Here is a 25,712-nt window from a genome sequence, read left to right as displayed (position 1 = left end):
GATGCTATTTGGATTATAGAAAATTACTTTAAAAAAACGATGTTATAGGAAATCAGGAGTGGGTCAGACAACAGACATTGTTGCTGTTTGCACTACAATGCCACAAAAACGAAGGTCAATATTTACTTGAATATATATTGTTATAATAAAATTCCGGTTTGGACACAAATTACATGACTCGTCGTACAATTAGTCGCTGTAGTTTGTTTCTATCATAGAAATGATGGGATCGTAGACGAGTTCCTTGGCATTGATACCCCAGAGGTAATCAAGGTGATTCCATTTTCCATCGAGCACTCGGTACATTTCAATTGGGTTTCCAAGCTCAGAGTACAACTGTGTGACGTCCTGTAAAAATAGCGAAATAAAGTTAGTCGTGGAATTGGTATTGCAGTGAAATGACTCACAGGATAATTCCAGGACTGAAGTTAATAATGCATTTACCAAAGAAGAATGTATAACTCATCGATATGAGATCTTGGTTGACTTACTGTTACAGCAGCCATCCAGTCATTGTCACTGTAGAGCAAGTGAACAGGAGCTGTAATCGCGCTGAGATCGTAGTCCGGTGCTTTGATCGACCCGTAGTTCCACAAATTCGAGATCCAACCCTGGTCGTAATACCTAAACTTGCCAGATCGAACTTCTTGACCGTAGTGAACGATTTGTCGAGATGAGGCTCCAGCCGGGGTATGTCCAAGGATAGTTGGCAGCATAGTCTGTTGGTCATAAATGGCTCAAATTGTAATTAAACAGAATCGAGAAACAGGTATAATTTGAATTCCGCTGGTTTTTGATTAGGTGCGGACAAACTTACAGCGTTCAATTGAGCCTTGTTGTAACCGGCCAACATGAATAGGATGTTACTGCAAAGGACTTGTGTCAGAGCATCGTCGTTGCAGAAGGTAGCTCCAACTTTGCTAAGGAAAGTGCTGGTGGGCAAGAACTCGTGAACACCGATGAGCTTGAAGAGAGACTGAAAAAAGTGTTTCGTGTAATAATTGAGCGATTCGCATCACACTGACGAACACGAAGTTGTAATTGAAAAATATCATTTACCGTCAAACTAGACACGAAGGTGGCAGCTAATTGCAATACCGGACTCTTCAGATTCGACATGTAAGCAACGGGCGCCAGAGAGAACATGGCTTTTATCTTATCGTTGTAATCGGTCCTCATAGAGGCCATCACGTAGAACGAAGTTGTGCCTTGACTGTGACCCATGTAGAATAATTTCTCCTGACCCGTTGTTTCAAGAGCGTAGTCAATCATGGCGGGGAGATCGTAGTAGCCAATTTGATGCCAGTCAAAGTACCAGAAGTCTTTGCCAGTAAAATCTGTCAAGGTGGTGTGATTCTTGGAGTACGTATTTCCTCTTGCGTTGCCCATCCACACGTCGTATCCGGCATCGGCTAAGATGTAAGCTGAAGAAAACAAGGACGACGTTGTTTTCATCGAACGCATACACGTTTGAAGACGTATCGACGGTAAGTTATTAGATCGGTCAGCAACTCACCGAAACCCTTTCCAGGTCCCATGATCACCCAGTCAGCAGAACTAGACAGCAGGCCGTGCATGAGGAACACGACAGGTTTGTCATCGGATGCGGCACTCGTAGGAGTTGCAGGGATACGATGCATTTGCAGTATGTAACCATCGTCGGTCGTCACGTAGTGGGTCTCGGCTGTGTATCCGTTGTTGGCAATTAGTACAGGCTTTAAAAAACAGAATAACCAGTCAAGATGCGAAACAAAATCCGAACTCTCTGCGATCCTTTGATGGATAAGCATCCATGGGTTAACTTACGACAGTTGCAGTCGCGTCGCTAGTTGCACTGGCCAAAATATCCTCGACTTCGTCTTCAGTCCAAACCTTCTCATCGGCATCGTCGTCTGCAATTGCAGAGCCGACTAAAGCCACGACCAGAATGAATAGTAATTTCATGACTGCGGTTGATGACTCTGAATGGAAACCTCGATTTCGATTGGCCTTATATACTGATTGTCTACGATCGAGTATTGTGATAAAATATTTTTTTCGTTCAATATTGTTATCCTATTGATGTAATGTTAGATTCGCAATCGACCATTTTTCAGCAATAGCACTACTGACAACAATCAACAAGAAATTATTACAAGTTTATACTGAATTTAGATTTTGTCAGAAGGTAACTTGATGTTTAAAAATCACGCGATATTTTTCAACCATATGTCCGATATTTTATATAAGTCTCTTTTTTTTAGTTATTCGACAAGACCAAGAGACTAACTGACAAAGAGAATACCCAGATATAATCGCTAATATGTACTACGTTTGCGGTTCTATGAGCAACACAAGTATTCAAAAAAGGTTAAATCAAAGAGGGATTTCGTAGAATAAATATACTCCGAGCCCTAACTGCATTACTAATAAAATAGTTCTCGTAACGATAGTTAAAAATTTTACCGGCACCAAATCCATTGGAAGTCAATCATCCCAGACATCGCTTTCTGAAAAGTATATTTTGAGGATCTTGATCTATCAAATATTGATTGTCTAATTGAGTGTACCATTTTATGTTTCATATGTTGATCCACCGATATTTAGACACTTTGGGATTAACTACCGCCACGTTTTATGAAGCAATTGGTAAGGAGTACAGGCGATTTGTGGGTAATACTTTCAACAAAGGAATGACCGAAAACCAGTTGGATGCTGCATTTACGTTATGACCGATGTCTCATGTTTCTAAGCTATGATAGGAATCAAATAGAAAAATAACTGATAGAAATTCTGAATGTAATTTGATCAACACAAAGTCTCTTATCGATAGGTATAAACTAAATAAGTAAGGCTCATTGATCGTTGACAACACCAAATTGTCGTGACTTTAAATTAGCTGTGAAAATTCTTTGTATTCGTTATTGACTAGAAACTGAATTTATTCAAGTAGTGTGATGGTTATCAGACAGTAGCTGCACAGAAATATTATACATATTAACTGTTTGAACATTTTCAGGTGGAGGATTTTCAAGTATTCATGTAGAAAATTCTTCCAGCAGCGTGAAGAGACGCTCGTAGACCAATTCCGGAGCGTGCATTCCCCACAGGAAGTCATAATGATTGAAAGTATCCACGGGCACTATGTAAGACAGCATCAAGCTACGGAGCCTCGATGCCAGAAGACTGACATCCTGAAAATTAGAAAGAGCAACATTGTGCAGTTCGTTATGGGTTTAAACATTCTTCCGGAAGTTTTTTATTCGCGAAAAATAGCTGAAAAATACGATCATACGATCGAGGTTGTAATTATATCTACGTATACCTACATAGGGGCGTTTGTATACGAAGATGATATCATGCAGGTGTAATTGATTTGATATGGTTGAGATTGATCGGATATATCGCAACCTGAGTTTAATAACGATATTTTCGTGATTAAATAAAGTCAATACTAGATTGCAAAGAAACAATTTCTTGCTTTTCGCTAATTGCTTGGCGATGTAATGACGTATCTTTAACAATTAGTTGGTCATTCAGACCGGAAATCATTAGTTCGCGTTGATCGTTCGTATTTCACATACTCGAGTAGTTTTGTTTTTTCGATTTCCAAGATAATTCAACCTCGTGTTACTGTAATATATGCTGTAAATAACGTAAATAGATTTTTCTAATCGATCATTATTATTACCTTTGGCGTAGCGAGCCAGTCATTTTTGCTGCTGAAAAATGCAACTGGGGCTGTAATTTTTTCCAAAGGATATTCTGGTGGTACACTAACGTTGTAGGCACGCAAGTTCTTTTCAACGCTGTCGTAATCGAATTTTCGGAAACGTCCTGTAACCCAAGAATATTATTGTATAAATTTCGAGGCTGCGGTTAATGGTTAAAATTATATTAAAAGTAATTACTTTTCAGAATTGGGACAAAAGTATAAAAATTTTTTAACAAAATCAAAAATGGTGTGGTCCAGATGTTAGTCGGGTTCCCATGGAATTCCCCATACACAGGTATATTTTACAAACAAGTTTAAACTTCAGTCTCACCCTGTTCCATAGTCCCTTGCCCGAAGTGTATGAACTGCTTCCAGGACGCGCCAGCTGGTATATGGCCAATAATTACAGGTAGGTTCGTCTGCGCAAAACACGATTATTGCACAATATTTATTTGAAAAATTTAATTAACACAGTAAAAGAACTGCCCGTCTTTACTCACAGAGTCTAGTTCGTCGGGACTGAAGCCAGCAATGAGGAAAAGAACGGTACTGCACAAAAACTGGGTGAAAGAGGAATCCCTACATATGAATGTCGAAACGAGGTTTTCCCATGTTGATCTTGGCGTATATTCCGGATATCCAAAATTCTCCCCGATCCACTAGAATTCATCCGGTAAATTAGGAACGGGGTGTTATCATTTTTTGTGGGGAACAAAGTGTTCACCGTCTCACTTCTGAATCGCACGCGAATAACGTACCACTCCAATTGGTGTCAGTACAGCAAGTTTCGTTACCGGCCCTCGTAGATTACTGGTGTAAGCTACGGGCGCCAATGCAGCCATTAATATGATCTTCTCATTGTACGAAGGACGTTCCGAGGCCATGACCCAGAACTGTGTCGTTCCTTGAGAGTGACTGATGTAAAAGATTTTCGGAAGCAACGTCTGAGCGAGGATGTAATCCACCGTTGCCGGGAGGTCAAAAACCCCAAGTTCGTGCCAGCTGTAAAAAAAAAAAAAATGGATTTCGAAAATGCACGTCAGCTTTTGACAATGCGACAAGTAACCAACCTGAAATTCCAGAACAACTTGTTCTCCGGTGAAAGGACGGTATGATTTCTTGAGTAAAGATTTCCACGACTGTTTCCAAGCCAGACGTCGTATCCCCGATCAGCGAGTAAGTAAGCTGACAAACGAAAATACTTTTTCAGACGACCAAACTATGGCGGTCAACTTACCCTCAGTTCTTCATCGGAAGCAGAAGACGAAAGTATTTCAAGCCGATTCAGTCAAACAACTCACCCAAGGACCTTTTGGGACCCATTATGACCCAGTCCGCTGAACTGCCCGCCAGTCCGTGTTGCAAGAGAACAGGACCTCTCCACGCTTCCTTATATTCGCCTTTCGAAAGGACGCCAGGGATCCTGTGCATAGCCAGGATGTATCCATCCTCGGTAACGGTATGATGAATTTCAATCGGATAACCATATTTCTTCAACAATTCCGGCTGTAAAAAAATAATGTCGGAAGATGTGCACCAATGCATGAAATGTTGATCATTTACGTTCTTACCGTTTTCAGATCAACGTCGGCATTTTTCTTGGCCCTAATACTGGTAGGTTCGACCAGAGAAGGTGCGAGGATAACCACGACTACTGTAATTACGAATAAAAACTCACGTGCCCCGACCATCTTGAGTGGTAGGATAGCTGTCATACTCTAGGTAGAACACTTTATATATAAATGAACACTGTCGTAACGTACAATGCTAATGATACCCGGTTAAACGTTGGGTTGGTTTACCTATATGGTGGCACGCACACCAATACTTGTGAATCGTGATTATCAGCATCCATGCCACTGTTTTAATTCTAGAAACACATCTTTCTCAACAACTTCACACGCGTATACCGTGACTCCGGATGATACGATGTCTACTGGCGGGATTGTGATGGGAGTACCTCAGGTCTTCGCCAGGTATCCCAATACCCACGACCCAGGTTTTGTCGTCCTTTTACTTTTACCTGCCAGATGCACCTGTTGCGTATGTTCATACATACATTATACATCCGAAACCGAAAGTCTTTTTGCCGGTGGTTGTGCACTATTTGTGCGTTACATAATCGCCCACGTAATTTAACGAAAGATCGAACTTCGATTCGGTTACGCCGGCGTTCACGCAACTTTCTACCTTAAAACGGGGTCATCACGGCGCGGGGAAGGTCACTGAATACGTTCGCATGTAGAATACTCGGTTATGCCGTATTGAAACCACAGTCTGTAAAACTTGAAAAGAAAAGTTTAAGGTGGAGTGCGATTTTCTCGAATTAATTGTCTAGACGTTATATTATTTACTCATTTATGAAAAAAATAATGAACAAAAAAAAAAAATAAAAATTTAATCGGCATATGACGAAGGAAAACGCACAGTATATTCCAACGTATATTTTGAGAAATTTCTTTCTCATATTCACTCGGAGTACGTGAGATTCATTTATTAAATAAAAAGTATAGTACATTAACTAGAATCCTATGTATCGAATAACCTCAATTTGTATTTTTCATAATCGGCAACCGTGGTAGATGATTTTATTATCACCTAATCACTATATCGTTTTTGTAATACAGCCAGCATATGTTCATAGACGAGTTCCTTGGCATTGATACCAAATACAAAATCAAGGTGGTTCCAACTCCCATCCATGATTCGATACATCTCAACCGGGTTCCCAAGCTCTTCGTACAACTGTTTGACGTCCTATAAAAATAGCGAAATAAAGTTAGTCGTGGAATTGGTATTGCAGTGAAATGACTAACAGGATAACCCAAGAACGGTAAATAATGATGGATTTACCAAAGAAAAATGAACGACTCTTCGAGTACAATTATTATATAAGTAAAATATGCTTGGTTACGTGAAAGAAAAAAAAACTCCAGGTAAACTGACTTCTACAGCAGCCATCCAGTCGTTGTCACTGTAGAGCAAGTGGATGGGTGCAGTAATCCTGCTAAGCTCGTAATCTGGTGGTGTAAGTCTCCCATATTGCACCTGATTGAACAGCAGGCCGTAATCCCACTGTCTGAACTTGCCGGAATTAATTTCTTGACCGTAGTGAATTACTTGACGAGTTGACGCACCAGCCGGCATGTGTTTAACGATAATTGGCAGCATGCTCTACCGAACGTGTAATTTCAATCGGTGAACTAAGTCGCCAGTCCGACTTCGTTGGTCCTGTGTATTTGAATAAACTCACGGTGTTGGTTTGAGCCTTGTTGAACCCCATCAGGAAGTAGATTGAATTACTGCACATGTATTGAGTCAGAGCATCCGCTTCGCAGAATGTCGAACTAGCTGCGCTGATAAGATCGTGACTAGGCAGGAACTCGTACTGACCAAAGAGATTGAAAATCACCTAAGGAAACAAGTATTTAAGTAATCGATCCGTTACGTAGTGATAAAAAAAATTAATCAGAGGTGAGAAACATCAATTACGAACCCCCAGAGAACCCTCGAATTTGGCGGTAAGCCTCAACACCGGGCTAATTAGGTTTGACATGTAAGCGACAGGACCCAAAGAGAACATGACCTCAATCTTGTCGTTGTACTCGGGTTTCAAAGAGGCCATAACGTAGAACGTTGTTGCGCCTTGACTGTGACCCACGAATGACACTTTCTCCTGTCCTGTATTTTCAAGAACGTAGTCGATCATGGCGGGAAGATCGTAAATACCAATTTCATGCCATTCGAAGTCCCAGAACTTTTTACTGGTAAAATCGGTAATAGTTGTGTGATTTTTTGAATAAGTATTTCCCCTAGCGTTGCCCAACCATACGTCGTATCCAGCATCGGCCAGGACGTAGGCTGAAGAAAACAAACGACACGTTGTTCGCAGAATATTTGGTTTGGAAAATGTATCGTAGTGCGTAATAAATCAGCCAATCACTCGAGTATTACCTAAAGCTTTTCCAGGTCCCATGAGAATAAAGGCAGCAGAACTTCCGCACAGCCCATGCATCAGGAATACTACGCCTCTGCTGGTAGCTTCAGGACTCTTAGGAGACGCTGGGATTCGATGCATTTGGAGGATGTAACCATCCTCGGTCGTCACATAATGACTTTCGACAAAGTATCCGTGATGAGCAACCAGTCCAGGCTTATGTGAAAAACAGTATAGGTATAGAGTATACTATGTCGTTTGGACAAGGCATTGGAAAAAGGTACAAGTTTGACGAAAATTATTGAAAATAAAATTGCTTATAAGTATGTACTTACAACTGTCGCACCGACAACGGTGGCAGTACTAAAAAGGTCTTGAACCATTTCTGGGGTCCATATCGTATCATCGTTTTCTGCATCGGCAGCGCCGATCAATCCCACAAGAAGAAGGACCAGAACCTTCATCGCTATTGAGAGGTTACTGCAGCATTACAGCCTGCAATGCAGGCGGGCTCGTTATATATCGTTTCAAAATTATTATCTTCCGTATCTTAATATGATTATTTTCCTCCGCCTCGATATACGAGGTGACCCGAGGTCGTACCAAATAAGAAAATGTTATAGTGAATAAGTAGGAAAGACATTACCGTGAAATCAGACGGTGCCAAATTTATCAAAGGATGTAATTGCAGCGGCGTTGCGAATGCTGCGATAAAATTCAAATGTGTGGGAAGAAAGTATATGAAACGACGAAATGAGAAACGCGTACAAGTGCCAAGCAGTCAAGACTTATCAGTTTCATTACGGAGCATTCAGTCAGGTCACGCTGAAATCGGTAAGCAACGTAAACGTCGCATCGATTTCTTTTCGGTTTGTAAAAAAATATATAGAAAATACCGACGTTGCATTGCATTCCCGCACCTCGAATTTTGTGCAGCCGTATGTAACGACTTGCCGCGCACACTTCGTATCAGACTACAGCGTGTTATCAGTTCCTGTGCCCGGTTCATCTCGGGTATACGCAGAGACGAGCATATTACGCATCACAGGCCTTGATCGAGTTCGCTTACCGTCCGAGACGGGAGACTGTATTTAATCGGGTGTTATCTATTTAATATTTCTCTTACCTTGCGGAAGCTTTCGAACCTGCGGAATCTCATCCGCAACGAGCCACTGCCAACGCCACCGCATCCCAGCGCTTGTACGTACCGTTCTGCCGGGCGGCCGTTTATCAGTGTTTGTTTGTTGCGCCGTCCTGTTCTTTATGGAATGCGCTGTCTACTGAAGTAGCCGAGGAGGAAAGACTAGGGCTGTTCAAGTGCAAGCTTTACGTTCATTACGCAAACGTCGAGCAGCTGAGGTTCAATTATTATTTTATTTCATTTTGTTCTATATTATTTTATTTTATTGATTTAATTTTTTTTAATTTTACCTTCTATGGCACTAGATAAAATATTCGCCCTGGCCAGTTTATTTATTTATTCTATTTATTTTATTATTTTACTGTCACTCGTGTACTTGGTTACTCATCTTCATGTTTTAATTCATTTTTCTAAATGTTTTTTTTAGTGGAATGCTCAAATACTTGCGGTATGGCCTTATTTTATGTTATTTTTTACACCTGAATAATTGATTTATCAATTCTCCTGTTCTGATTAATGTTATGTTACTTTTATCTATTCTCTTATATTTTTGCTCATGTGTTAACCTCTTTACTTATTTAATTATTTATGATTTGTTCATTTATTTGTTTATTTTTTCAACTCATTATTTCTTTATCTTATTTATCATTCTGTCTTTATTTTGTACTCTCTTTCGGTCTATTTACTTTTATTTATTTTTATCTCCTTCTCTCATAACTTTTTTTTATTATTTTATCATTATTTTTCAACCTTAATTTTAATTTATGTTAATTTGTTGTTAGTTTTATTGTATTTTATGCCTATACACATCATTTGTTTGCATGAGCTTTTTGTACGCCGCCTAAGGGAACTTGTCCCATGACGAATAAACGCATCTATCTATCTATCTATCATTGATTGCAGGTAATCGCCGAACAACTCACTATATTCAGTTGAACTCTGTTGTAGCCACGTATAAGAGACGAAAATTCGGGACGTTGTGCTTTGAAGAGAGTTTTGTAGATAGAGAGTCCAGTCTCTGAAAGGACAAGTGAAATTCCGCAAAGGTGGACGCGACGTGATGAACACTGAGAGTCAATTACAACTGAATACTGGTTTTGATATAATGAGGACTTATTTAAATCGTTACAGCGTAATGGTAATAAGTTTCACAGTACTATTTCAATAATGAAATGCCACTTTTTTTAAACACGTAACGGCTATGCTACACGCGAATGATAAGTCTAGACAAAGAAGAAACTTCAATTCATTTATGCTGTGTATAGTAAACCTTGTGTTTATTTAAACATGATAAATCGTTTATTCTGCGTAGTCTGCTGCCAATCTGGTTAGGATAGGGTCGTAGACGAGTTCTTTGGCATTGATGCCCCATACGAAGTCGAGGTGATTCCATTTTCCATCGAGGACTCGGTAAAGTTCGACGGAGTTTCCAAGCTCGGCGTGCAACTGCTCAACGTCCTATAAAAAATGCAATAAAAATTGAAGATTGAAGAAACGTCCAGCGGATTACACAGGTTGGCTTACCTTTACAGCAGCCATCCAGTCGTTGTCACTGTAGATCAGGTGAACAGGCGCAGTAATTTTGCTCAGATCGTAGTTTGGTGGTCTGAATGATCCGTAGTTGATCAAATTGCTAGTTATGCCGTGATCCCACCAGCGGAAGTAGCCGGATTGAATTTCTTGACCGTAGTGAACCAGTTGACGAGATGACGCGCCAGCTGGAGAATATTGGAAGATGGTCGGCAGCAAAGTCTATCGAATAAGCAGTTTGAAATTATTGAACAAGTCAGGTATACAATTGGTCATTAATCCCATGTATTTTAATCAACTCACGGTGTTAAGCTGGGCTCGGTTGAAGCCGCACATAACGAAGAGAACGTTTGTGCAGAGGAATTGAGTCAAAGCATCGTCGTTGCAGAAAGTGGAACCAGCCGCACTGAGCAGATCGGAGCTTGGCATGAACTCGTACATGCCGAAGATATTGAAGAATGTCTGCGTAAACGAGCATTGAAATAATCAAGTCCGTTACGTAGTGACAAGAAATTGAATCAGAGGTGAGAAAGGTTGACTACGAACCTCCAGGGTATTTGTGAAGGTGGCCGCAATCCTCAACATCGGACTAAAAAGGTTCGACATGTAAGCGACAGGTGCCAAGGAAAACATGACCTTGATCTTGTCGTTGTACTCGGGCCTCTCAGCGGCCATTACGTAGAACGCAGTTGTGCCTTGGCTGTGACCCATGTAGACCACTTGCTTCTCGTGCGTAGTATCCAGAACATAGTCGATCATTGCAGGAAGATCGTGGACACCAATTTCATGCCAGTCAAACCTCCAGAATCTTCGGCCGTTCAAATTCGTGATGGTGGTGTGATTCTTGGAGTGTGTGTTTCCTCTAGCATTGCCCAGCCACACGTCGTAACCAGCGTCAGCTAAGAGGTATCCTACAGGAAAGAAAAGAACCGTTGTTACATCCGAGAATATATTTCGGAAACTGCAGTGCGGTCGAACCGTGATTCAGTCGATGGCTTACCCAAAGACTTTCCATGTCCCATGATAAGCCAGTCAGCGGAACTAGATAAAAGTCCGTGCATGAGGAAAGCGACTGGCTTCCTTCGGGTTATAGGTATTCTGGAAGGTGCGTTGACACGATGCATTTCAAGTATGTATCCATCCTCGGTGACCACATGATGAGTCTCGGCGAGGTAACCATTGCTGGTAATCAGTTCAGGCTTTTGGATGAAAATCAGAAAGGGTATAAATGATCTGAATCTTATAGGGTTTCGGGGCAATTTTTCGCATCCCTCGAATCCCCGTCAAAGTAAATCTTCTATAATTCTAAGTGTATATTATACGTACGATTGTTGCAACCACGTTGTCGGATGAGCGAGTGAAAAGGTCCTGGACCATTTCCTCGGTCCATACTACCTCACCGTCATCTGCAATGGCAGAGCCGATTAAGGCTGCCAGAAGAACGAGGAACAGCTTCATCGTCGATCCCAACGTTCAAACTTCATTTTGCCCACGCGATTCGCTTAATATACCCATTCTACCAGATCAACTGTCCTGATAATAACTTCGTAATACGAATCTGTTATCCTAAACCTTTGAGTATCAATCCATTAATTGATTTACTTTTATTTTTGATCTTAACGTAAGCCCTGATCAATAATACCAGCATTCGTGACAACCGCGTACAAAGGTTTATCTTCTCTCAAAAGCCTTCGTTAAAGAAATTAACCATCATTCTATTTTTCTTCAATTTCTGTCAAGTATAAATGACGTTTACGTACCAATACATCCGTTTCTATTCAATCAGGTTTGACTATAAATGGATGTGCCACACGACCGTGCGAATACGTGAATCTTGAGATAATCCTTTTGTTTTTCGCAAACTAAATCTTGCATTGATTAATTGACGTTATCGAATTCCAGATTGAGTTGCTGTCAAAGACCTGAGATAAATAAAGAAAGTGTATCGCTGGTACACAAGTTTTTCATTTCGTATGTCACATTAAGTGATAATGAATTGTTGGCAGTTATGACGAGCAAGATCGTGCGGGGGTGAGATATTCAATTATTTGAGTAAAAGATTTTCGAAATGGAGGATTCGAGAATAAACGAATTCAGTGATATCAACTTAATGCAACATTTCTTTCTCACTTCCTCGATCATAGAGCGAAAGAATTCCGATGAAAACTCTAGCTGCTGAAGTCGCCGAAGGATATCACGACTGTTCATCAAAATTGTACAAATGTATATAACATGTTTCCAGTTTTGCTGCTGTCGAATACCCTGAAACGTTTCTATAACCGAGGAAACGATCATATTCCACGTATACGTAATCCCAAAGCTGTAATATGTATTAATGGGTTCAACGAAGCGTTCGTAACAATAATTTACGGACGATGAATAGCCGGTGAAAGCGGAAATTGCTACAGAAGGTTATTGTCGTGGTGCTAAACGATGATGATTGCACAATTCACGTGCGTATATGATAACTTCAAGCAAGTGAGCCTGGAAAGTGAAGTTTAGAAAATTCCGCTTACAAATTTACAAAAAACCCAATTTTCGTTGATCCCAATACGACAGATAACGCAATAGCCAAATTCGTCTCGTGATTGACTGATTAACGGGTAGCATCCCGCGTTTTTTGGCCTTCACAGTTATAGAAAAAGGAAGAAAAACATCGTGTGACGACGAGGTCGACAACATCGTTATATCTAACTCTATGAGGAATATAACGATGTCACGATCGTCCACTCTGGAATGAGAATTTACAAACGCAAAATTTCTTATTACGGGTATAATGTACAAAGTATAGGTACGTGACTTGACGATGGCGTATCATGCAACGCGTTCGTCTTTACATCGGGCCTGTATACCTAAGCATATAAACTGGTAGTTTTTTCATTTTTATATTTCTAGTCAGGTTGCTTTTTTCTGTATACTACAGGTAAAAGAAAATTGCATATTCATATCGGTAATGGCATAACTACGTGCATTATTTTTTTAAGTGATATTCGTCGTACCTGAACTTCGACTTTTACTGGAGCTTATGTTCCGTACGCCACTTAAGAGTGTGCCTATATTTCGTCTGAACTTTATCGGATGGTACCCATTCATGTTCGCGAATCGAAAGTACGTTCGTTGGAATTCAACCTCGAGTAACTGAAGCAAGTCGCTTAATGGAACGCAATCGAAGGTTAGTTATGTTTACGATAACGTAACTTTCCAACTGAACCGATGTAATTTTAATGTCAGTGTTATAGCACACACAAGGTCATCGAAAGCATTTCTGTTGCGGGTGAATCACTCACGTCATGCGGTTCAGAATGTCGGACGACAGTCACTGAAAAGATGGGGATTACTTATGCCTAGTTGCATCAGGTCGTCTAATGCCATACCGTGCGGGAATAAAAACAGTTACGTTACGAAATTTAATTGAAAAAACTATATTTAATTGAATTTTTACAAACTTGTTCGTATAAAACTCTTGTATCGATGTCATCGATTTCCTAACGATTTGTACTTTTTTACAATGACCATCATGTCGTCGTACAGCAGAGTTTTAGCGTCCTTAGAAAGGACGAAGTCGAAATGATTGAAAAACGGCCAAGGCACCGCCTTCGTTGCCACGACGTTTGGTAGCCGCTCTGCGAGGGCTCTGATATCCTGAAAATAAATATCATCAACATTGTCCGTATAGTTGTTCGATAAGAAAAGCCGTCTCGCTAGCCTCCGATTCCCCGTAACTTCTTAACGTAAAATAAACGCAACGAACTTTCATTGTTACCCACTCACCGGCGGTTGTGCCAACGGATCGTTAACACCGTAGTATATCAGAACAGGCACTGTGATCTTGTGCAACGGGTATTCCGGTGGAATATCGCTGCCGTATCGAGCGTAATTCTTTCCATATCCGTAATCAAATTCCCTGAAGCTTTCTAGAAATAAAGATATGATTAGGATCTTGTCCGATAATATTGTACTACGTGTACGAATAATCTTCCGATACCAATTAGATAGTCATCGAAGTACGCACGTCACTGGATTAAATCTAACATCTGAGCCACGCGACGTTGATATCACGCTAAATTTATACCCTGATACTACCGTATCACTCACTATCAAAGACCACCTACCATTTGCTATATTTTGCCAGTAATGCTCGATCGTGTTCAGGGAAGTTCCGGCGGGGTAATGCTCGAGCAAGGATGGTACGATCGCCTGGATTCAAAGAAGAGATTTATTACAAAAAGAACGAAAAGAAAATCGAAGTTTAAACGAACGAAGAGAGAAAAGAGGAACGATTATTGGTGAGGAAATACTCACGGAATCTAACTGCTCGGGGTCCGCGCTTCCGGCTAAAAGAAAAATTATCCATTTGCACATTTCTCTGATCGACGGTGATCGACAGACGCCTGAGAACAGTTGTGACGTCGATTCTCTGAGAGGAAGAATTTCTTCGACGCCAAGCCGCCTGATGGAATCCTGGAAATGTCGTGGAAATGAAGAAAACGAGAAGACTATCACTTACAGGAGCATCAGACTCAAGGCTATCGAACAGGTAATACAACGTACGTAAAAGGTACGTGACAAGCACACAATCTCGATCATATTATCATATACATCGGGCAAACGTTCACACGCGCGGATCGAAGTACGAGACTGAATTTAATAATATTATATACTTGTAAACGAAATCCATCGTGAAAAATTAACATTATTTTTCCATTATTAGAATGAAATTAAACTTCCGGTATCAAATGAAAACTTAACCAGAGGCCAATACCATGCACCGCAATTAATAATTACGCCACTGACCGTACAAATGAGTTCAACTATCAAACCATTACGTTCCGAGTTGTTTTTCTTTCTGATTGTTAGGAAAATCTCCATCAATTCAACGACACTTAATCCCGCGATACCGGAAGCGGAAGGGATTATCAAATGAAAATGACGAGTATCGCGATGGGATCGAGCAATGATTAATCGGCAGTGATTTCCGACTTACAAACGCCCTCTTGGCAAATCTCAGACCCAAAGTAAGCGGTCCCCGATATTGAGCCGTCCAAGTAATGACCGGTGCCAAAGCCACGACGAGATCGACCTTTCTGTTGTATTCCGGTAGAACCGAGAGGAGAACAGCAGCGATTGTGCATCCCATGGAGTGACCGATCACCGTAACTTTCGGCACTCCCGTTATCGCCAACATGTAGTCAATCGTTGCCGTCATGTCGTAGACTCCATTCTCGTGCCAACTATAAAATGGTATAACAGTACAGAGCCATTCCCAGCGCTCTTGACGGGGCACGTAAAGTGAACCGTTGGATGTGCTAACGAGGAGGCGAAATTCGATCTACGTATACACACGTAATAGTAATCGTTGATACCTGAAATGCCAGAACTCCGGACGGTTTGGAGATAAGCTTAGATGTCTTCGGCTGTACCTGTTTCCCCTTACGTTCAACATCCACACGTCGTATCCGGCGTCGACCAAGAGATAAGCTGAAAGTGTAATATTTACACGTGAACAACGATTTCGTCACAACCGTAAGGCCGAAGCACGGGTTACTCACACAGGTCTTTACCCGGTCCTCTCATTACCCAAACGTCCGTTGAAGCCACCATACCATGGACGAGGAGCACAAGTGGCTTCCTTCGTGCTGGTGGTGATCTTGGACTGCCGAACATTCTGTGCAAGCTCAGAACGTAGCCATCACTCGTAGTCACGAATCGTTCCTCCACGTAGTATTCAGTTTTTCTCACTATATCAACCTGAACACCCGATCAACGTCGCAGATTTAATATTCAAGCTACACGGTAGCTGGAATTTAGAGATCGGTTAAAGCAAGGGTGTCTTTCGGACATTTGGTACACTAAATTGTCACTATATGTAAATGTGAATTCTCTGTCGTTCGTGCGGTGTAAGGTATAAAATTTGATTATGTTTTTTTCCAAGGTCACGCGCTCAAGCACGTTCAAAATAATTCATCGAAGTAATGTTAGGTCTGCGTGACGCGCGTAGGATTTCGCAATTGCAAATCTGTGCACGATCGGCGTTCCTCAGCTCGCGGTAGAACCTAATGATCCGCTACGAGCCATACAAAATAACATTAATACTCGACAAAGGTTTTACGTGATTAGGTATGCACTGTTACGGTAACGTATAATTAAAAAGTCATTAATTGATTGCCTTATAAATGGTAGTTTTGAGGATCGTGACGTTGGGTTAAGCCCTCGCCAAGACAATTTCAGTTTATTCGTCAATATGGTAATTAATTAACATTTTGAAATTTTTATACGATTGTAACACAAGGTGTTTGGAATTTCGGTTGTTAACTTTATAATCCTTCCATATTTTCTAGACTTTCCTTTGAATTACAGGCATAAATTCACTATAGCATTAAATTCGTAAAATACATCGATGCATCAGAGTATCAAACATTTCCATAATCGGTATAGCACTGTCAATGGCGTGGAAATGAATTTCGTCAATAAAGAAAATACATTGTACAGACAATTGAGCACCTTCGTACGATGTGCTAACGCTGAATTGCAATTATTAATTGGTCGTTCTGCGATTGAGTCTTAAATATAGCTGACAGAAATGTGTTTAGAAAGGAATATTGAAATAATCGTGTTCAGTGTTTATACGTCATGGAATGAAACGCGAGGATGTTAGATTTTTTTCAATTTTCTTTTTTTTTCTTCCTTTTTGCCGTTCAAGATTTTCACCTTCAAACTTTGTACACTTTCCCCAATTGTAATCCAAATTTAAGAAAAACGGCGAAACACGCTACAGAAATCGTCTGTATCTTTATGCGGAAGAAAAACTATGCAATTACCTATATTTGTAAATAAAAAAAAATCGGTCGCCACATTTTGAAGTAGCAATTTTTATAGTAAATTAGTATTTCCTGACAATTTTTAATGAACAATAACACTAATAATACAGATAAAAAACTTCACCGTACTTCCCTGCAACCAATCAGGCTGCAACTATTCTAGAGATGTTTAATTTACTCGAGACTTGGAATCGATCTACTGCAAAATGTATTGATTAACGAGAACCAGTTGTAAAAAATATACTTACCAAAGTTTCTACCCGTTTGTGCGGTCGGGTCGGATTGGAGTTTTGTCGAAACGTGTTCGAAGACACTGTGTCGACATTGTCAAGTGTATTAATCATTACGAAAAGGCATCCTAATATGCTCCAGTTCCTCATGATAAATAAATATATATATAAATATGTATATATATATATATGTTCTAAGAGTGAAAGAATTTTATTTTAACAAGAACAACTAACCGGCACTAATCGTTCCTCGGTACGTTTTATCGTGTATCAAACGGTTGGATTAGGAATTAAAAAGTAAGTATCGGACATTTCACTAGCACATCAGGAAACGAAGTTGCTCATCGGTCAAACGGAGAACTGGTATATATATACGTCCGTCTCAAAAAATCCAGATCACATCGTATTATGCACGTCCCCCACTCCGGTTACAGATTTCTGACATTTTCTTCGGGCGTTCCTTGCACTTTGGCCCTTACACGGAGGTAATCATACTTGTACAATGCGCGTCACACTGACCGATCATAAACCGAGCGACTGCCGGTTCTCGACGAGCGTGCGTGGGAGGCTTTCGTTAAAATTTGACAGAACGTCTTCCGCCGATGACAAAGAGACCCGGTTTCAGTTATTGCTCAACTCGGTATACGGCAAAGGCTTGGAATAAGAAACAAACGGTCGGAAATTATCGCAGCCGCCACAACGTCTCGTGTCGTTTTTCCGTCGACTGATTACCGACGTCGAGCCCCATCGTCCGGAGCTCCGTCCCCCGGCGAAATGACGCTTCTCGTTACAGAACGGGGAACACGTACGTCAAAACGATTCGTTGAAATTTTTATTTCGATATTACAAAACCGGGTCACGCGAGTAATTGCCTTCGTAATCTCCCTATAATTGTTCTGGCGTAAGAGATGGTCGCGTTGGTTCTTATCTCGAATCTCTCACAATTTCTCCTTTCTATTCCGTGTCGAATCTGACATTACACAGTTGTTTTCAGCTCTGCGTCGATCACGGCAACGTTCGGACGATCGAGTTGAATGTCTTCGGCCCCGGGTCATCATTCGAATTCTTCCGTATTAATAAAGTCTAGGTGCATGAATTTGGTGAGGCAACGATCGCTACAAAGTATTTGGAATATTTAAGCTTATCATTCATGGGTTCATTAAATAAATAAAGCAAAATTTTACTTCGTTCAATATTTTTCAGTTAGTATACTAGGTATGTCAGTGGCAAGATCCGTACATGTAAATTTACGCTTACAGGTAAAATTTAAAATCTACGTCTATACATATACTGGATGCACACGCTATTAACGCGTCATCATATTTTATCGATCTAAGTAAAGCTTTGGTATATGTTGGCTAACACTCGGTCTCAGACTTGGTCAATCATCCTGTTTGAAAGAAGTGCGTTACGATCATTTACCGGAACTGACTGGAACGACAAAAATAATTTCTTGCTTGGAAGAAAAATAAAACAGATAATAACTGTTTCAACAAAAGATTACGTGACTTTGTCCATATAGGTTCTGCAATACAATTCGCAAATTTATGTATGGCGATATGGTATACACATGAATAATATATAATATTATTATACTGAAAATAAATAAATTGTTATGCAGTATTGCAATTTAAATTCTCACAACAATAATTGTTTGCCCATTTTGACGTGCGGCGAGGAAACACCGATTGGCAATCATATCTCAATTTTCGGCCACGGGCTGAGTTTTTGAAATAAAATCTTGAAGTGGTCAGTTGATTACAGCTGGAAGTTGATAACTATTGCCATCGCTACCTTGGAACCGTAATAAATTTATGTTAATGTTTCTACAAACTGATTTTGGTCACCATTGTGAATATTTGCGAATTACATTACGTACGTAGTCATGACATAATTATTGTGGATACACGGATATGGTCCACCTTACGATGAAACCGCGAGAGTTCGCAGGGTGAAATAAAAGCCTATTTTATTTGTACTGGTGAATTAATTCTATGGTATCGTCGTACAGGAGACGTTTAGCGTCGGTAGCCCATACGAAGTCAAGGTGATTGAACGCTGGGTAAGATATTGCGACAGAAGCTACAACGTTCCGCAGCCTTTTCTTCAGTTCCATAACGTCCTGCAGGCATATGAGAGTGAAGGTAAACAGAAAATCGATATTTGATTGAGTTATAAATCGATCCATCGACCACGAGGGTAACCAAATTTTTTCTTACCACTTCGTAGGAAAGGGGGTCGTTCCTGCCGTAAAAGAGAGCAACTGGTGCTGTTATCTTGGAGACGTCGTAAGCCGGTGGTTCGGCCTGCTGGTAACGTCCGAAATTCTCGACGTAGCCGTAATCGTACTGCCTAAATTGACCTGCCAACCGGTGGGAATTGAACCGTAAATTGAAAAAGCACGATGCTTGAAAAATATTGTTAAATAATTCCTACCACTAGATATGTGTTGATAGTAGTGCGTCAGCGTCTTCAGCGACACCCCGGCAGGTAAGTAGCTCGCCAGGTACGGAATGAGAGTCTGTGAATATTATAGATCAGAGTTTTGTATAACTTATTGATTGATTGCATGCTGCAGAAAAAATATCGCCATGGATTTAATAACTCACAGTGTTGAACTGCTCGGGGTCGAATCCAGTGAAAGTAAAGATTGTGTATACGCAAACTTTGTGGGTAGCAGCTTTTTCGTTGCACAGTGAGTTTATCAGTTGTGCGAGGAGCGTGCTTTGTGGATATAGTTCGAAAATTCCCTGAGCACGGAATGTTTGCTGAAACACGTTTACACGTCCCGTCGATAATTGAATCAGGGTCAATGGTCCTAAATCGATAAACTTATACCACTTATACCATTGTACGATTTTTATTACTCTATATATAGATCGATTTACCTCGATGAAATCACCGCTATCAAAAATCAATTTTTGGATTCCCGTACGTGCGTGCTTCCAGTAAGCAACTGGCGCGAAACTGACAACCAATCGCAATCGATTGTTGTACTCCGGTCTTTCCGAGAGCAGAATATAGCTGGTGGTCGTGCCCATGGAGTGTCCGATGTAGATCAGACTCTTTTGGCCGGTATGATCGAGAGCGTAGTCTATCATGGCGGGAAGATCGTAGTACGCCATTTCGTGGAAACTGCAGGGAGTAGAAAGAGCAGCGTTGAAAATTATCCGACGAATCTAGGACAAGGATGACAAAGTTGACTCGGAATCGGTAACGAGGGCGTGCGAGAAATGTAGAGGCGATGAAATGCACCGTTCCAATGTGTCCGAGAAAATCACGGAGTTGATCGCGTGTTCACGCGTCCAATGTTGACCAGCTACGATCGCGATTGCAAGGTGAGCAACTTAGCAGAGATGTAGTGGCGAGATTTGACTGACTGATGTTGATCGGATCGTCCATTCGGATTATTTTTCTGCCGCGTACAAGAGATCGCCTCGTCTTATTCCTGAAGAACGGTTGAAAATAAATTGGAACACACCGAAGTCTATCGATAATATTAACAACAATAATAATAACAACAGTGGTACAGCGAATAGAGCTATCTTCGGATGGCCTGCAGTCATTTGTAAGTCGGTCGTCAGCGCTCCAGAGTCTTATTGCCAGCCGATCTTTGGATCTCGAGCATTGGAACTTGGCGGTTGAGACCATTGTCAATTGTAATAACGACGGTATGGAATCTAGCTTCGATCCATGTATCGTGCATGATACATTATTTGTAAATGTGATTACGACTGACGGTTGGTGGAAGAATTGTTGGTAAAAATTTTCAAGGGGTAATTGGTAGCTCGTAAAATTCGGCTGGAAGCTGCATGAAGAAAAATGGTTACATAATGTGCGGCAGGTGGTGAAAGATTTACAGAGAGTAATGGTAGGAGGTACCTGAATTGCCAAAATTTCGAATCTTCGGGACTCAGAACGACGTGAGATCTTGAGTATGAGTTGCCTCGAAAGTTGCCGACCCACACGTCGTAGCCAGCGTCTGCGAGTAAAAATACTGCAACAAATTGAATACATACAAATACTTCTTTTTTCTGTCAGTTACGTCTGCACGTTCAATCGTTTATTTTATTTTAATTTTTTCTTTCAATGATCAGTAGGCGCAGCTTGGCTAACAATAAAAGTCAGATTTCGGCTTTCCGGGAACAAAGCAGCCTTGCACTGCAGCGTCCGAAAGTATTGAAAGAAGAAATTCTTGACCTACGTGTCCGTGGTAGGTTCTTATTTATTTCTCTTTTCTTGGCTTCGGTGGTCTTGAAGCGTGAAAACGGGTTTGACATTGCGACTTAATAACAACGTCGAAAAACTGTTTAATCTTCATCTTGCACTAGAACAAATCTCAAAGCGCTCCTCACGTAAGCTTCGAGTGACTTCAATTTTTCTCAAAGATCGTTTGTAACTACATGTTGCAAAAATGGATCTTGCGAGCTTCGTTATTCGGGGTGATTATTTGACGCGGGGAAAAAGTTCCGGATTCGTCATGAGACAATTACTTCGCACGAATTTTAAGGCCTTAAGTATATAATAATAACAGCTCATTATAGCACGCTGACCTCAGAAGTTTTGACTGTATAGTACTGAGTGGTAAATCATCTTATGTAAGTGATGCAAATAAATTGCCGTCTGACGTTAGAAAATGTTGTGTTCGTAAGCAATTATTCGTGAAACGAAATGAATCTCGGGTAACTAACATATTATATGCGTTACGCGATAATAGATGCCATTTTCGCCGAATAAGTCAGCTGGCTTCAGTGCTTTTCTGATGAAAGAAATCGTCGCTGTGCACAATTTGATTATAGCATGACATTGTAATTTTCAATAATACTCCACTTGATATCTCGCTTCTTACACGTAAATATTTATAACGAAATTAAAACCAATTTTTGTGAGAAACTAATTCAATTGCTGTTTATATATACTTAAAGTAACAGGATACATCAATATGAAAAATATTTCTGGCATATTTTTTTAATGATCAATCTGGTGACAATGAATTAATGAATTCAACGATTCCTTACATCACAATAAATTATGAAATTGAAAGGTTGCATCGAGAGGATTGTGAGTCGATTTAAGAAATTCCAACTACAGACAAACATCGTGATATATGATCTTGAATCGCTCATAATTGACCTGCATTTGGTTAAGATATTCACCAGGGTGGTGTTGGACGACTTTTATCATTCTCATCTTCATTCCTATTACTATTATTCATAATTTTATATCATCTATGAAGGATCAATCACGTATGAGTTGTAGACGGCAAAAAAGTAAACCGGTTCACACTCGACTCCCTGTTTTCCACTTCAAATGAGGTTTGTCCACGCTCACCATCCGCTCGTCAACCTTGACCTAGCAAAAATGATTATTGAACCTCACCTAAATCCCTTCCAGGGCCCATTAAGACCCAACTGTCAGACGACGCGAAGAGGCCATGCTGGACGAAAACTACGGGCTTCTTTTTGACTAAAGATGAACGTGCGCTACCAGGAATTCTGTGGAATCTTAGATTGTAGCCATCTATGGTCGTCACGTTGTGCTCCTCGGCTGGATAATGATACTGCTTAACCAATCCCAGCTGAAAATTACAATTGTACGTACGGTGTGGTTTTGATGGAATTAGCTTTATACTTTACTTCCCGATAAATCCCGAATCTGTTGCATCCTACCGTCTGAGATCGCAACCGATTGGAATCTAGCCGCCGGAAAAGCTACATGCTTTTGCAGCTCGTACAGATTTTTCTCATACGGACAACGAAAGTTTCTTTATAACTTGTACGCGTTTCCTCTCAAGACTTTTATCCGCATTGCAAATTAATTCCGCGAAAATACGGGTGGATGACACATTGAAACGAATTGTTGAAGAACGGATCCACGCGGTCCACCTAAGAACCAGAACAAAGGAGATTCCCCAGAAGGAAAAATAATTAAATCGACGAAACAAAATAAAACTGCGAAGTCTGTTCTCAAAGCATGTAAACGATCGTCGGGAATTCCTGCCGCGTGGCGTTCAACCTTGGCAACCTTGAAAGCGGTGGCTGTCTGGCTTGCAAGAGACACGAGTTTGTCTTACGCCTGATTAGTTTGCACACGTTGTTAATAATAAATGCAAACGCTCAACGTGGCGGTGTTTCTCTGTCATTCGACATTACGGCCAAAGAAATGCAGCACATCCGCCGAGCGTTGCATCTTTCGAATCAAAAACCCACCGGCATGAACGAAGGGGAAAGGAACCAAAGAGTTTGCCGAGAACTTAATCGTACTTTGTCGCTAGTTCTCGCTACTTACAAAGTCAGAGACCGCTAAGGAATTCTTCAGCCTGAGCTCTCGAGGAGACGCGTTTCTGATGCGAGTAATTCGTGGGACCGGCGGTGATAAGATGGCCCTCAGGATATTGAAGGACATTCCCTCGACGGGGCCTTGCATCAAGATAACGAAGGCGATTATCGCACCTGCTTCGCACCTCCTCATCGCTTTGGTTTCTTCGATACAAACGCGATCGATGTTATACTTTCCGATGCAGTTGCACTTGCGGTTACGTTGGGGTAGCGGATTTTCGCTGTGAAAAATTTAACGTTACGTGCAGCAGTCTCGAACGACAAAAATTAAACACTTCCTGAACATGAATAAAGCAGATCCAATACACAACTTGGCCTTATCAAGTTCATTTATATCCAACACTCAGCTGACCGATCGGCGATAATAATTAGGAAACCGTAGTCACTGAAAATCACCAACACATATTATTTTCAATCACATTCTCCTTCCGATGTCCATTCCGACTACGCTAGTATATAATGACCGATTTGTTTATCGGAAAGAAATATTTTACAACGTAGTGAGCTGGCGGTTGTATCGGTTGGCATTTCTCATCAAGCGAATTATAAAGCCCCAAGATCAAGTGTCGATTCGAAAACAGAAAGATATTATTCTGGAAAATATACGGTATGTAGAAAGCACTCTTCAAAGCAAACCAACTGCACGCGCCTAGGGGTGTCGATTTCACCAAGGTGCCGTTTCAATGGCCACTGTGGCTCCTGAGATCTGATCTCTGCAGTTATACGTCGATCAGGTGCTCTAAGATCTCCCCCTGCACGTCTTGGCTCTTTATCGGACTTCCTGGTGGGATTCTCCTATACCGAAGTTCACATCTTGCATGTAAAATGACTTTTGTTTGGAGAAGTACTGCCGGCACGGTACCGTCTACCTTGACTGCCGCGATCTCCTAACATGCCACTTTTCCTCGCAAAACGAGCAAATCTTTTTTCTTACGAGTTTGCAGATCTCATTGTCATTCCATACAGGAAAGATCTTTGAATCTGACGATGTGTACAAATTCGTTATACACGCTTCTGATTTACACATTAATCTCTACGGGGTAAAGGAAACGGCAGAATGGAAGAATTTTTCCATGTAACTGCTCTGACGAATTATTTACGACCATTTTATACATGCGATCACCGAGTAGATATATCGCCGAAACAGTGGATATGAATTGTGACACTCCGGCCACGTACACTTTGAAACTTATGATTTTAATGCATTGTTGGGCGCTAATTACTTGAAGTAATTATACTTCAAAAACGAAGCGGAAATGCAAATGCGGAGTGCAACAGAATCGTTCTCAGGACGGTGGGAATAAGCCATGGGCTATCCAGATAACTTGATCTAGGTAAACGAACGTGGCCTACGAATCGGCGAGAAAAGTCATACAATTATACATTAAAGAAAAACAATGTTTGTTTATTCAAGAATTGAATGGATATACATATAATTGTTGGAGTAATGGTATTGGGTGTTTAGGAGTTGGCACAATTTTAAGTGTACCTGGGAGAGCCGAGTGTGCAATATAATGCAACTTCCACTATCGCATAGTTGTACACAAGGAAGGATAATAAAACTTCCGTTTTCGGATGGTTATTACAAGAATAAATAATACACATTTGCTTCTGGTTTCTTCCTGTTATTTTAACGAGGACTTACTGACGAACTGTAAGTCGAAAACTCAGTGGCGTTTGCAATAACTTTCGGTTTGGTGCAACGCGACGAGACGTTCATTGGGCTATATCCCCATAAATTATGCGCCGACTACACAACTGGACGAATAAAGTAAAGCTAGAGCATGAAATTCGATACTAACAGTAAGATCCATCCAATTTTAAAAGATGAAACACTTTACCGAGCAGAAAGACCGAATTCAATCCAGGGGCGGGGCGCTACTGATTTATGTTCCGCGATGTTTTCCCAATTAGAAGAGTTTGCTTATTCTGTAGATTAAGTTTTTAGTGTTACAGATCAATTCGAACGATTTCGACAAGCAGGAGGACCGAAGTACAAATCGTTATTCGTCAGTAACGACCAG

The 25,712-nt window shown here is 40.8% G+C and overlaps 4 protein-coding genes across 7 annotated transcripts; all 4 read right to left on the bottom strand.

Annotated features, from left to right (window-relative positions):
• Positions 1–121: 121 nt before the first annotated feature.
• LOC124221069 (uncharacterized) lies at positions 122–5,400 on the bottom strand. Its single transcript, XM_046630706.2, has 14 exons — positions 5,266–5,400; positions 4,996–5,200; positions 4,765–4,879; positions 4,453–4,696; positions 4,195–4,353; positions 4,026–4,113; positions 3,671–3,816; positions 3,021–3,173; positions 1,807–2,055; positions 1,517–1,715; positions 1,060–1,424; positions 818–976; positions 492–719; positions 122–348 (listed from the first exon to the last, which is right to left on the bottom strand). Exons 1-14 carry the CDS (start codon positions 5,383–5,385, stop codon positions 190–192), a joined length of 2,589 nt encoding a protein of 862 aa, XP_046486662.2. The 5' UTR covers positions 5,386–5,400; the 3' UTR covers positions 122–189.
• Positions 5,401–6,173: 773 nt separating this feature from the next.
• On the bottom strand, positions 6,174–8,897 carry LOC124221067 (lipase 3-like). 4 transcript variants are annotated; one of them, XM_046630703.2, is made up of 7 exons: positions 8,758–8,893; positions 7,967–8,126; positions 7,649–7,847; positions 7,191–7,555; positions 6,948–7,106; positions 6,609–6,868; positions 6,174–6,451 (listed from the first exon to the last, which is right to left on the bottom strand). In XM_046630703.2, the coding sequence occupies exons 2-7, from the start codon at positions 8,093–8,095 to the stop codon at positions 6,289–6,291; spliced, it is 1,275 nt and encodes a 424-aa protein (XP_046486659.1). In that variant the 5' UTR covers positions 8,096–8,126; positions 8,758–8,893; the 3' UTR covers positions 6,174–6,288. The 4 variants fall into 4 exon arrangements, 3 of the variants coding, with proteins under 3 accessions (XP_046486659.1, XP_046486660.1, XP_046486661.1); XM_046630704.2 differs by having other exon boundaries at positions 7,967–8,111; XM_046630705.2 differs by having other exon boundaries at positions 6,641–6,868; positions 8,758–8,881.
• A 1,124-nt stretch (positions 8,898–10,021) lies between these two features.
• Positions 10,022–24,417, bottom strand: LOC124221593 (uncharacterized). Its single transcript, XM_046631773.2, has 14 exons — positions 23,639–24,417; positions 22,730–22,928; positions 15,666–15,780; positions 15,287–15,533; positions 14,605–14,763; positions 14,415–14,499; positions 14,074–14,216; positions 13,779–13,944; positions 11,629–11,774; positions 11,303–11,501; positions 10,849–11,213; positions 10,606–10,764; positions 10,297–10,524; positions 10,022–10,230 (listed from the first exon to the last, which is right to left on the bottom strand). Exons 1-14 carry the CDS (start codon positions 23,819–23,821, stop codon positions 10,072–10,074), a joined length of 2,553 nt encoding a protein of 850 aa, XP_046487729.1. The 5' UTR covers positions 23,822–24,417; the 3' UTR covers positions 10,022–10,071.
• On the bottom strand, positions 18,529–20,502 carry LOC138191164 (lipase 3-like). Its single transcript, XM_069137274.1, has 5 exons — positions 20,239–20,502; positions 19,960–20,118; positions 19,787–19,871; positions 19,570–19,712; positions 18,529–19,472 (listed from the first exon to the last, which is right to left on the bottom strand). Exons 1-5 carry the CDS (start codon positions 20,473–20,475, stop codon positions 19,320–19,322), a joined length of 777 nt encoding a protein of 258 aa, XP_068993375.1. The 5' UTR covers positions 20,476–20,502; the 3' UTR covers positions 18,529–19,319.
• Positions 24,418–25,712: the final 1,295 nt, after the last annotated feature.

The sequence above is a fragment of the Neodiprion pinetum genome, chromosome 6, assembly GCF_021155775.2.
Source record: "Neodiprion pinetum isolate iyNeoPine1 chromosome 6, iyNeoPine1.2, whole genome shotgun sequence".
Taxonomy (NCBI): domain Eukaryota; kingdom Metazoa; phylum Arthropoda; class Insecta; order Hymenoptera; family Diprionidae; genus Neodiprion; species Neodiprion pinetum.
The sequence above is the reverse complement of the archived record's forward strand: the minus strand, read 5'-3'. Positions and strand labels throughout refer to the sequence as shown.